This window comes from Aplysia californica, unplaced genomic scaffold (genome assembly GCF_000002075.1).
Source record: "Aplysia californica isolate F4 #8 unplaced genomic scaffold, AplCal3.0 scaffold00176, whole genome shotgun sequence".
Classification (NCBI taxonomy): domain Eukaryota; kingdom Metazoa; phylum Mollusca; class Gastropoda; order Aplysiida; family Aplysiidae; genus Aplysia; species Aplysia californica.
This window is the reverse complement of record NW_004797446.1, coordinates 1,138,189-1,151,852: the sequence shown is the minus strand read 5'-3', so window position 1 is coordinate 1,151,852 and position 13,664 is coordinate 1,138,189. Positions and strand designations below refer to the sequence as shown.

The 13,664-nt window shown below is 42.9% G+C and overlaps 1 protein-coding gene across 1 annotated transcript in view; it reads left to right on the top strand.

Moving 5' to 3' along the window:
* LOC101856179 (serine-rich adhesin for platelets) overlaps positions 1 to 13,664 on the top strand; it is a 61,881-nt gene that overhangs the window by 800 nt on the left and 47,417 nt on the right. Inside the window, exons 2-4 of the mRNA XM_013082481.2 lie at positions 6,154 to 9,221; positions 10,649 to 10,685; positions 12,173 to 12,211. Coding sequence (XP_012937935.2) covers positions 6,156 to 9,221; positions 10,649 to 10,685; positions 12,173 to 12,211 — 3,142 coding nt within the window. The 5' untranslated portion in view covers positions 6,154 to 6,155. The remainder of the gene's footprint in view (positions 1 to 6,153; positions 9,222 to 10,648; positions 10,686 to 12,172; positions 12,212 to 13,664) is intronic.

The following is a 13,664-nucleotide window of genomic DNA, read 5'->3' as shown; positions in this document are numbered from 1 at the left end:
CCCAAGCCAACATTTCTTCAGAGAGGTAGATTGGCACAATGCTTGTGTTCAAGGGACAGAATGTTAGTTTGACCATAGCTAGTCGAAAAGATAGGCTGTTGTCTGGGTTGATTCTTGTTTTGCGTTTAGGGGCACTTGTTTTCTTTTACGTCTTGACTAGAATGGCCACGCAATTTATTGGCCCTAAATCACAAATGACGAAGAGCATTATAAAAGGGCAGATGGGGTAAAATGAACCTGACCTAACTTATGACTATGGCAAATATGAAGTTCTGCCTTTTTTGCTTCCCTTGAATGTGTACTGCCCTGGTTGATTTGTTGAGTGTGAGAGCCAGTATAGCAGATGAACTGCTTTTTTACACACGGTAACCGGGCACCTAGCCTCTGTGTCTACGTACACAGTAACCGGCAACCGAGCACGTAATCTCAGTGTCATGTACACGGTAACCGGGCATGTAGCCTCAAAATCTACGTTCACGGTCGGCTACCGGGCATGTAGTCTCAGTGTCACCATGATTGCGAGCCCGACAAGACGCTTCTTACTTCTTGTATGATTTTTTTTTTTTCAATAAGTGACAGCACAGGACAAATATTGATTTATTTTCATTCCGGTTACCGTGTATGTAGATACTGAGACTAGGTGCCCGGTTACCGTGTACGTAGACACTCAGTTTTTACTCTGATCATTATCATCAGGCTAGTGTTTTGGTGAATGGACGAAGGGGTTCGTTACTCGCAGACACAGCAATAACGAGTGAGTAATGAGCAACCATGTGAACAGACTGCGAACCTTTTGTTTTATCTTGGGCCTGCAGCACAAATTTATTCACTGAGCGGCGGGCGAATGGATGAACTCTAGCAGACAAGATATACTCTACTTGAAGTATCGTCTTTTGTTAGTTGTTTTAAGCCCGTAGGCCTTAGGGTTAGTGAGAGGCTGGGTGGGGACTTAACACTGTGTGTGTCACCTTTCGCTGCGTTTGGATCACACTGTGCATTCTATTTTTTTTTCAAAGGCAAGGTTTTAAACACATGAAGCTACAGCAAGCACCTAGCACACCTCTGTGATTGGCCCATAGCTGCCCACTGTCCCGGGCCATCCTTATTTTGTACGGATTTTCCGACGGTCCCGGAAAATAAAGACTTGGCAAGCATACTTCTAAAACAGAAAAATTAGGCCTGGCGAAGAGGGGAACCAGATTTCATTGCAATGATGACTGGCGACTGACAGTGACTGGTGACAGCACACACTAGGCCTCCTAGGCCAAGGCCACCACACCGTAGGCCTACACGCACATGATGGCTAGGCCTACACCTACACGAACACACCTTCACCATCGCACGATACCTTCACCACACACACATCACTTGTACTAGGCCTAGGCCTAATGAGAGAGCGAGAGGGGACCAACTCAATCTAGCTTTGTCGCACCCGCTTTCACACAAACTAGCCTAGATCTAGAAGCTAGGTCTAGATTTATGACGGTTTATGGACTTTAACTTTATGGAGGGACAGAACAACTTTCCTTGGCGCTAGCAGACGACAGTTGCAAATCAGTTTCAGACCCTAACTTTCAAAAATAAAAAATCGGGATTTTTGAAAAGAGATCGACTCATGGGGAAATAAAGTGTTGCCCGTGAGTTTGAAGAAAGTTATTCACGTCAGGGGCATGCTCTGACGGTGAATGAGTCAGTAATATAATTAATAATAATATTAAGATATCTTCCTCTAACTCTCATAGGGTTAACTCACCTATTTACAATATTATAGTGCAAGGGTTCAGGCCAGTTTCGCATTTTGACGACATTGATATTATAATATTAATTTTTTGTTGTGTGTGAATTTCGGGAAACCGGACATGATTTCTGTTGCATGAGAAAACGGCGAAAATTCGGGAGATTCCCAAAAAACTCGGGAGAGTTGGCAGGTGTGCAGTATTAAGATATAACGACTATGCGTAAGGTGTCCCTGATAATTAGTCAATGTCCCTGATTTTGAGCAAGGCTGTCCCTGATAGCCTCAGAGAGGGGTGGGCTGCTATGTTGGCCCAATATAGAGATAGATGACGTATTCTGCTTCGCCATCTATTTTTGTCGTCTTCCCTGGTTTCCCTCAAGACTCTTGGGCTTTCCTCGCCAGTAACTGTTGACTAGATTTCACAGTTTAAAAAAAAAATTTGTGTTATCTTTTATAAACAATCTCTGCAATTCTCGTTCCATAAATTTACCTTCTCCTCAAATTTGTTCACAGATCCACAGAAACACACAAGCACAAACACGCGCGCTCACACACACACACACACACACACACACACACACACAAGGGCACGCACACACGTGCACATAAGCGCGTCTATACACACAGGGGCACACACATACCTCTGAAACAGTCGGCAATGAAACCTAGATCTAGTGACGTAGCCCATTGCACGCGTTGTGGCGAAGCGGGCCCGACACCATGAGATCTAGTCAACTGGCGTGGGAAGCCCCGGAAGACGACAAAATTAGATGGCGGAAATACGCCCTCTATATTTGGGCCAATCACAGAGGTGTGCAAGGTGCTTGCTGCAGCTTTATGTGTTTTAAACTTCCTTAAGGTCTTGGAAAGAATAAATACCCATAACAATGGAACTCGGCTTAATCTAAATATAGTGCTACCACTACGTTGAGAGGGTAGTAGGGGGGGGGGGGTTATGGCAGGGTGGGAAGGGAAGGATATAATGTGAAGTGAATTATGTAGTGCCGTGTTACATGCATGAACTAATCTCTAAGTATAATGGCATCATGTGAGTCCATGATGTAGTAGTAGTAGCATGCAATGCAAGGAGTCTTTCTGTTCATCCTTCAGCCCAATGGTGTATATCGAAGAGTTGCCAGAGATACAGCAAGCGAATCTTCACAATTGAATGATTTGTTATTTGGTCTGTTCATGAAGTTCATTTGCAAGTTACATGTGGGTGCTGAAATAGTGAGCCTGACCGACACCTCTAGGCCCAATTCTTTTAAAGATATGTATCACCATGACAGGTTGTAATTTTATGGGGCACGGGCAGGGAAGGAAACATTTTTTGAAGCATTCCTTGTGAACCACACAAGATGCTCACGGCTGTTCAGTTCTACTATCCTTGCGGAGCACTTAGTTTGACCCGTCCGCTGACCTCCCGGGGTCATAAATCCCACCTGACAGTCGGGCCACGCATCGCTTCCTGGGCGATAGCGCTGTTAGCCGATTTTGGGTAGAAGTCTGTAATTTTCACTTGATTTAGACGCCTGTAAATGTCCTCTCTTATCTATCACTATGGGTGTGTGAGGTATCAAATGAAAGCCCAGACTCTCCCCAATAACCCGCTTCCTTTACTTTGGTTCTAGTTCTAACCGTGATCACACACTGCCTCTGTACTTAACCCTACCTTGTGGTGCACGTATTTCTCGGATTGCAACAAAGATCAGGATTTTTTTCCATTCGTGAAATGCAGATTGTCATCATTTTTTTATCTGCCGTATCAAGAGTCAGTGAGGAACTTATTTGTGAAAAAATTGTTTAGATTCACTGGAAAACTTTAGCAGGACGGTGAGTTTTGTTACTTCACCCTGTAATATTTTCCCGGCTGCCGTGCTGCCCCGCGCGGTATTCACCCGAGGTCCCGCTTTCACTCTCCCCCCCATTCTTTATCGACAAGTGTTAGGAGAGTCTGCTACATGAGGGAAAATGGAACACTCCGGGAACTACGTCTTGCGGGTTTAAAAAAACCCCTGTGTAGAACATGCGGGGCCAGAAGTAAAAAAGTGAAGAAGGCAAACCAGAGCACATATTTTTGTGTAAGTTTAAAAATGACTTACTCGTATTCTACGGCGTAAACGTGGACACGGATAGTATAGACACACATCCCTGTGAAATGTGCAACAATTCAATATGTACAGAGCATAGATCTATACCGCTGAAGGAAACAAGTTCAAGAAGCAACTCTGCTGCGCAAAAAAGTATTGAAGAAAGTTAACACAGCTGGAGACCTCACCATAGTCGATTTCTGATAGGAAACCATTGTCACCAATACTTGAAGCGCCCAGGGTACACAAACATCACAAAACACATTTGCTCACACACAATAGCTCTTACATCTAACCAAAACATCATAGATGCAGCCCACGCAATCAGACAAATCTTGTTTTATTAAACAACAGCTATGCTGAAGTACACCACCTCTTCACTTACACATAAAATACAAGAAACTGAGTTTGACATTATATTATAAAGAACAGCAGCTTGTGCATATTTGAAGCTATACAGACGACTTGTGCATATTTGAAGCTATACAGACGACTATCTCCAAACGCAGTCATACCCAAACAACTCATATTAGAGCACCACTGTCTGCCTTCTATTTAGGGATATGGATTTGGCCTAGGTTTAAAGGGCGAACAGGGTGACGAACTTATGCACTCCAGCATTGCAAAACTGGAGAAGAGGACAGTGGGAATTAAAGAAATGAAAACAGTTGAAAGCTGTTACTGAAGCCCACAGACTGCAAAATGCATCCACTCTTAGTCAGCAGATTTGAAAAGAAATAAAGAGCAAGACAACTAGCCTGTGACACTTTTGCAATCATTGATATAAGTACATGTATTCATATGTTATATGTGCTTGTGAATGTGAAAGCAGCTCTAGCTGTGAGGAGACAAAGAGGAAACTCTTGTTTCATGGAACTGGATAGCAGTGAATCTTCTACAAGTTCCATATTTGTGAAAACTGTGAGGAAACAACGAAAAATCTCTCATTTAATTAATTGGACAGTAGTAAATCTTCTACAATTTCCCCATTTCTGAATGAATCAAACCAAAAGTAAGTGATTCTGAAAGCTCATCATGTCACTGATGTATACCCACTGATTATTTTAGAGATCTGGTGTTCACATTTTAAAATATCATAAATTTAAAAAGTAGACCTATGAAACAATTTTCCCCATAGATGCCCTCAATTGCACCCATGTTTTAAAGGGTACCCTGTTAAGAATACTAATAAAAAGTTATTTGCTGTACAGTCCAAGAATGCCACTATCAGGTGATAGTAATTTCACGTTGATTTGTTGATGGGAAAAGCCACAATGAAGCAATTAAACTGTATTAAAAGTGTTAAGTCAGAACAGTTCACTAGCAGAGAAAAGGTCAAAGTGACCTCCATGACCACCCGGGCACGGCATGGCTGACTGGGTCAACTCCTCAGGTAACTAAGTGCTCCGCTCGGGAACAGCCGTGTGCTGTGAGTTCAGTGTAGCTATTTTCAAGTGACACAGTAATGTGGATGTTTCAACACTTTTTAGCTTTCTCTGTTCATTTTTACAACTTTTACTACTTTTGTGAGTGACAGGCAGGTTCATGCGATTGCATTGCATTTTATGACTTTCGGGATACGTTTCTCAAAGCTGGCTATCAAATTATTTTTGAAAATTTCGATAGCGACAGTTTACTGGTAATATGTGTGATCTGCAGCAAAAATACAGTTGTTTGTCCCCTAAAAGCAGTACGTACAGACCAACAACCTCTTTTACCACTATTCTGCCCTTTTATATGTCTAGGTCTATATCCCATGCAGCGTGTCTTTGTGGAGATACTTAACTAAGGGATAAATGTAGAACTTTCATCTCTGTCACTATCATCTAAAATGAGAACCATCCTTCAATTTCACTTATTAAATGTCATCAACATTGCAACCACTTTGAATAGCTTCTTCTCAACTGTCAACTGTTTTTAGTCATGATAAGCCCGGCTATGAATGGTGACTTTTCCGTCTTTTGCAAATGAGCAGAAAAATGGTTTGACTTGTGTGTTAAAATCTATCTTATTATTTATGAAGTGTCACCTTCCTCCTAATATTTTTTTTACAAGAGAAGTCGAAGTGATAAAATGTGATAATTTTTTAAACACATTTTTTACAATGACAATTTCATCTCTGTAAAAGGCTGTTCTTGCACATTTTTAGGTCTACAGTAAATGGAGGCGTCCGTAGGGGGAAGTGATACATATATTTAACAAAAATTTTTTCAACGAGCAGTCAGTTGTTAAGAAGTGAAGATGTGAGAGGGCAGTGGAAGTTGTTTTTGTTGTGAATGTTGTACATGCAAATTTCATCATGGCATTGTGTTTATTACTTCCCAGGAATGGACTCATCCCAGCCTGAAAATGGTTTGGTGATGAAAGAAACGATTGAGAAAATGTCAGTGGATCATGTTGCAGAACCCTGGCAAAATGGTGACAGGACAGATGCTCATGACTGTAAGCACAAGGATCTGGCCACCACTGAAGGTGTGCCACAAGGCAAGTCTGCTCAGCTTATGAGTCTGAGTCCTGTCTCGCCAGTGCTGGAAGGCACACTGACTGATGGTAACAAGATGGCGGAGCCGGTTGGAGATGGAGAAGATATGGAGCAGGAGGTGAAGGAGCCCAGTGGGAACACAGCGACGACGGGGGATGAGGATAAGGCGAACAGAGTTGAGTGCGCAGGGGAAGGCGAGGGTTCGGCGGAGGCTGAGATCAATTGTCGAGGCCAGAATGATGATAGAGATGTTTTGTTGCAGGAGCTGGATGAAAATGAGTTGCTAGGTGGAGATGAGAAGGAGTTGCTGGAGGAGGACATGGAGGTAGATCCCAGCAAGGCAGAACCTGAGGCTGTCGGTGGTGGGGTAGAGAAAGGGTTGGGTACTTCTGATGACCTAGAGCTTGAATTGTCTACTGGCAGTGAGGAGATCCTGCTAGCTGACGGTGAGAAGGAGGTTTCCGATGAAAGGGTAAAAGAAGCGACAGCTGACAGTGAGAAAGACGTGTCCGTCGACAAGGAAGAAGATCCCACAGCTGACACTGAGAAAAACGTGTCTGTTGACAGGGAAAAAGATGTGACAACTGACAGGGGAAAAGGTGCAACAGCTGGCACTGAAAAAGAGGTGTCGGTTGACACGGAAAAAAGTGCAGCAGCCGAGAGTGAGAAAGATGTGGAAAAAGGTGCTATGTCTGTCAGCGAGAAAAATGTTTCAACTGACAGGGAAAAAGATAAGTCCACCGACAGGGAGAAAAATGTGTCAGCCGAGAGCTCTTCTGAGGAAAGCAGGCTTTGTGTTGAAGAGGAAGGTAAGTCGGAAGGTGATGAGAAAAGTGTGGCAGTTTGTGCTGAGAAAGTGGTTCCAGATAGTGAAAGAAACGTGTTGTCTGGTGAAAGTTTGCAGGTTGACACAGAGCAGAGTGGGCCAGCTGGTAGCCAGAGTGACATATGCTCAGGTGATAGGAAGTGTTCGCCTGCCGGTACTGGAAGTGGTATTGATTCTGTTGGTAAGGACGGAGAGCTCAGTGATAGCAAAAAGGCCTGTGATGAAGTAATGTTGTCGGGCACGCAGGTCAACTTGACAGTGGGCTGTGTGTCCAGTTTTGAAAGTCCCCCTGTCACTGAGACGACTTCTTCTGTGCTGGACATTTCTACATCGGCCACAAAGAGTCCTGCTCAGGAGGTGAGGGAGGAGGGGATGCCAGAGGTAGTGCAGGAAAAGGAAAAGGAGGAGAAAATGGTGAATGAAGAGGAGGAGACGATACTGAAAGAGGCGAGTAAAGAGGAAGTAATAGATCAGGAGATGATGCCTGAGGAGATTGAGAAAGAGAAGGGGGTAGAGGACAAAATGGTGCCTGAAGGGGTGAGGAAAGAGGAGGGAATGGAGGAGGAGGTTTTGCCAAAAGAGTTGAGGAAAGAAGAGGGAATGGAGGAGGAAGTGGTGCCCAAAGAGCAGGGGTTGAAAGAAGTGGTAATGCCTAAAGAGGTGAAGTCAGGGGAGGAGATGGTGCCTGAAGAGGTGAAAGGGGAAAAGGAGGTCAAAGAGGTAAGGGAGGAGGAGGAGGAGGTCACACAAATAGAAAAGTCTTCTTCGTTCCCTCCACCCATTTTTGAAGACATTACGGAGGATGAAGATTCTGAAGATGATGACGAAAATTTAGAAAACATTGAACTTGAATTGGATGACTTGATTGATCCAGCCGAGCTGTCTAAAAGTAACAGCAGCAGTGGTAGTGATAGAGAGAAGGAGAAAGACGGTGAGGAAAAAGAGGATCCTGCCAGTTTGAAGAAATCCTTGGCAGATGGGGAAGATAAAGTCATCTTACGGCTGGACATGAGTATGGTGAAAGACAGCAAGCGAGAGGCTGTGGCTGCTGCTGGACGGTCTCCCCTAACAAGATCGTCTAGTGACCCCCACATCAATGCAAGTGAAGAGAACGATGTTGAAAGGGAGCGTCCAAGGTCGTCCAACGATGTTAGAGCTCAACCGGCAGCTGAGACTTGCGAGGTCCGTGGTGAGACCAAATTCACCCTGCTCAAGTCTTCGGACACAGAAAACTCAGGCAGTGCCACAAATCCTGTTAACCCGCCAGTGCCGAAGAGGTCGAAGTTAACAGCGCGCAAGTCTGGAAAGCCAGTCAGTTTGTTGTCAGAAACATCGCCGCTCAAGACCATTAACCTCCACCCCATCAAGAACGTGACTATGAAACTTTCGGACATCGAGGATGTCCTGGACATTGAACCAGGCAAAGAGGTGAGTGGCCGGGTGCTGGACAAGTCCGCATGCCAGGTCAGTCCTAACAGTTTCTCGGACTCGGCTCTCAGGATTGTGTCGGGCCTCAAGAAGAAGCGAGGGCGGAAAAACACCTATAACTTTCCAGGGTATAAGAAAAAGAGCAAGAAACTCAAACTGTTGGACGATCTGGGCAGCTCTGGTTCATCTGCGGAAAGTGTGTCGTATTCTGATGGGGATCTTCACGATGGTGACTCTAAGGAGGCTGTGTCTTCTATACGTGAGACATCTATAGATAGTTCTTTGCACCACAGTAAAACCTCTACCTCCTCAACAAAGACTGAGTCTCCCACTCAAAGTGAGAAATCCACCCTGTTACATTTCCTGTCCAAGCCAGACTCCCTGCCATCCACACCGTCCTCGTTTTCTTCTGTCTCTGTGTCCTCCTCTTCACCACTGCTCCCCTCTGGCAGTGATGCGGTCAAGTCCAAAAGCCCAGAAGAGTCAAGCCCGGTATCTACCTCCAGCAAGTCGTCCATGAAGCCCAACAAGAAGATGAAGACCGTGCTGGAAATGTTACACGAGAGAAGTCGTCTCAAGGCAGAGCAAGAAGAGAAGAAGTCCGCGCCGGGCAACACAGTAGTCACCAGCACCACCACTGCCACCACCACCACTTATGTAAGTTTCAACTACACTTTTTACCTCCACTACCCAAGATCTCAGCTTTTCTCCTCTTTTTCTACTTCAGGAATAGGTGTTTTTGCCCTTTTTTAAAATCATTCATTATGGATATCATCTTTGCTTTTTTCCACTTCACCAAGATATCTGCTCTTTTTGTGCATTAGAAAAGGTATCATCTTTGCTGTAATTTTTTGTTCACATTGTTCAAGGAAGATGTCGACACCTTTACTTTGCTCTTTTTGTGTATCGTCCATGATACTGGTGTCTTTGCTCCTTATCTAGAATGCTCAAGATATCAGCTTCTTTGCTGTTTTTCACTATATGCAGAGTATCAACACTATTGCTTTATTTTTTTACATTTCCCCAAATCAGTATTGGCTTTTTTTTCCCTCCTTTTCTGCATTTCCAATTTCCCATGGAGTTTGTGCGGACTTGTTTTGTCTTTAAATTTGTGAGGCATCGCGGTGAAATCAGGTGCTCGTCAAAATAATGAAATCTGAGAAATGGGTATTTTTCGGCCAGTTTGGAATTTTTCTACAAATTTTTTTTTTTGGCTCAACACTTGGTGTCCATTCAAAATCACTTTTATGTGTGGATTTTATGGAAAAACATAATTTAAAGGCACAAAAAATGTAAATTTGCAGTTTCCAAGGACTCTTAAGCTATGGAAGTCACCAAACCTTGGTGGCCATTTTCTCATTAATTTTACTTCTAAAACCAGGCGACCCCACCTCCTTCAATCGCAAATATCGTGACTTCTATTCAAGATAAATGGATATTTTTTTCATCTAAAGCAAGGCAAATGAACAACCTTTAAGATGGTATCAATAACTCTATATGTCCAAAAATTGACAAGTGCCTGATTCCACTGCGTCATGACACATACACTTTATTACACAGGCGTCAATGAACATATATATTAACTGAAATCTCGATTTTTCCTATAAAAAACCCCCTGCAAATCTAGTGAGTTTTTTTAACAAGACAAAGGAACAGATGGACCTGCTCTTATGGCCACAGTGATAATCATGTGGACAATCACTTCCCATTCTTCTCCTTGCATAGCTGCCAACAAGTATGTAAAAAACACATATGCAATATATAATTGTCCTTGACAATGAATAGCTTTCTCGGACAATTTCAACTGTATTTTCTAGAATTTTAAGTCTCTGCAATGTAGCGGGGTTTCGGTTTCCGAAGAGTAAAGAAAATTTAGCTAGCAAAAGTCATCATTTATATTTTCATGACAGTTCCATGTAAAAAAAACTTTTGGGCGGTTTGTATGAGACGAGTCAAGAAGTCTTGATTACGAGGAAATGTTGAAGTCTTGATTACGAGGAAATGTTTAATAATGGGTTGTGTGGAGAAACAGACATAACATCATGAGAAGAAACATTAACTTTTCGCTCTTCATTTCTTCACAGATTGTTTCCCCTCCACCCAACAAGCCCATCATAGAAAGTAAGTGTGAAGTGTACATTCTGGTATAGTAGTTACAGCTTTCGTTCACTTTCAACTGACTGTGGTTTAAACATGATAAAATGAAATCGCTTTGTTTAATCTTCTCAAATCTCTGCGTGTATGGGTCTTGAAGTTGGATGACCAACAGAATCTAAAATCCCATTCATAAAGGTCATTGCAAACTAAAATTCATTTTCTTTGATGTAAGTCTAAAGCAGGTAAAAAAATAATAGGGTATTTTTAGCATACACACTAAAAACATTCAAAAAGTTGACATGTTTCCCTTAACACCACACTTTAATATTGGCCAAAGAAACACGATTCAAGAGATAGGGTGAATAATTTTCGAGACTCACGTGGCCATGTCTAGACAGCGGGGGGTGGGTGGGGGGGGGGGGGGGTTCTACCTATCCTGTGTTTGCATTCAAAGAGCGGTTTTTAATATAGGGCTCAAAGAGAAAGACTTTTTTATGACTGGATGAAGATTTGAAAAAATAAATTTTTGTGTGGTCGCTGGCCTGTAGAAGTGCCATGCAAATTTTCGTGGGCATAGGTAAATTAATGAATGAGCTACAAATATTTTTAATGCGGGCAGACGAAAGTGAACAAGCTATTATAACTTGTTAGTTCAGTAGTAGCATGTATGAAGTAGTTGCTTGCTCCCTGTGCTTCTGTTGTTAATCCATGTTTTAGGAATGTCTCTTGTTTTTGCTCATGAAAGAGATATATATGGAAGTGTTTTCTGTTGAAATTGGAAGTGAAAGTGTCATTTTGGGCTTAGTAAATTAGTTGTTTTTATTTGTTCAAGTGACTTGTTTCTTCCTTTTTTTCCCCCTTACCTTTGACACAGGCCATTGGTATCTCGGGCATTGGATGTGTTATGCACACTTTTCATAATATGCGTTGAAGTGTTTCATGAAGTATGGGTGTCATGTGTGCATTGTGAAAGACGTAATGTGTGTTATTTGTAGGGTGGGTGTTGTTTTTTTTTTAGAGGTAATTTGTATTAAATAACATGCATTTAAACCTGCCATTCGATTAAGACGTAGTGTGTTTCAGGGTTTGATATAATGTTAGAAATTTTGTTTTTCTAATGGATTTCAAGCACAATGTATGCTGGATTTGCAGGCCAGAGCGCATTATGTCAGTCCAGAATAGAGACCTCATGTGGTAGTCACACTTTTAGACCAGAGCATTTTGTATCAATGTGTGTCTAGCCATCTTCTGTTCCTAACTCTCAGGGAATGAGTGGCTGCTCTTCACGGGCCAAACGCCCCAACCCCCCCTCCCACTTTTTTTTTTCTCCCACCATCATTGACTCAAGCACCTACCATCAATGACTCGGGCGTTTTAAGACTTAAATGTGTCCCTGCCTATGGCCTCATAATCTTCCTCTTCGTACTAAGTCCACTCAGTCACTACGCTCTGCCCATCCCAGTAGATTTCCAGCATAAAGTCATGTCTCTGTGTGTTGTTTCAACTTTCAGCGAGCGTCAAACGGAAAGGAACGCCAAGAAAACGTCGGGGTGAGTTGTTAAGTTTTTGCCGTATACTGGTCACAATCAAACCACAGTTTGACTGCTATGCACGACTCTGTTGGTACATAAAGACCGTTTTTTAAATTTTGTTTGGCTTACTTCTTTTTGTCTTGGTACTTTTTATTAGTTTGTCATCTCTCTTTCTTTTTTTTTTTTAGTTTGGACTTATTTTTAGTTGGGTTTTTTTTTCAGTTGGTGGCTTCCTAATGTGTGAATTGTTGATATCACAGCACCTGCCATTTAAGTCCCCCATGTGCTATCAACAGTTAAAAAACCAGTGCATTATTCGTGTCCTACAGGTCTATCACCCTTGCCCTTGCCTATGCTGAGATGCTATACTGTCCGCGCCGGCTTTAAGCACGCCGGCTTAAAGCACGTTTCGGACTCAAGCACGCTAAATGGCTCTTACCGAATTTTTGCTATACAAATTACACGCCTTTAAGCACGGTAACTTCGGCTTCAAGCACGCTTCATTTACTAGACAGTCAATATTTTCATGATGACCCATCGAAGTTCGAACACAGTTTACACCGCAGCAGTGGAGTGTGTCAAGAGAAACACAAAGAACGCAAGTGATGGACACACACACACACTCACACAGCGGAGAGGAAGGCAGAGAGATGCACACAGCCGCGCGCGCGGACATAGGATCTAGCCTAGGCCTAGGCCAAAGCTACACACGACCAAAAAAAATACAAAGAGAGTCGGGGAGACGCGAAAGGGAGGCTGGCTGCGATTTCACCTTTGACCCTCGTTATCCATTAATCCTGATTGTGTATCACGCGCGAGGTGGGATGAAGGCGGTGGTATGAGTTTCACAGTGGGCAGTGGTACGCACAGACATTGTGTAGGCCTAGTGTGCTGTATTGTAACTGGCCGTCTGAATTAAGTTTTCATTTCCCATTCGACCACAAAACAAAAACAAACAAGCGAACAAAAACTTACCATTGCGGGTGTCTAAATAACAGTGCACACTTTTGCGGGACCGCTATAGGCCTACTTACAAACAAAGGGAAATAGCACAAGAAATTTTCGACATGATAATCTCTGGAATATGTCTACTTAGCACTCAAGCACGCTTCGGCTTTAAGCACGCTTAAGCTTTCTACCGATGACCGTGCTTAAAGCCGGCATGGACTGTATTTGTATGGCAGCATTGCTGATTCAATATGTTCATTTATGTTCTAAGAAGCTGTTTCATGTGAAGTTTTTAATGTAGGCTCAACCCTGCTCAGATTTTACATTTGCATCCTTGCCGGCATTATGCTTCCTCATATAATTTCTACTACCTTCCGCTCATGCCTGCAATGCAAGGTAAAAGAACGTTTAGTATTAAAAATCAGCAATGCCTAAGACAGCAGCTTGTGGTATGTTGTTCGCTCCCTCTCCCCCAAATATAGGTACACATTTTTTTATGGTGCTGCACAAGGTGATACGATAC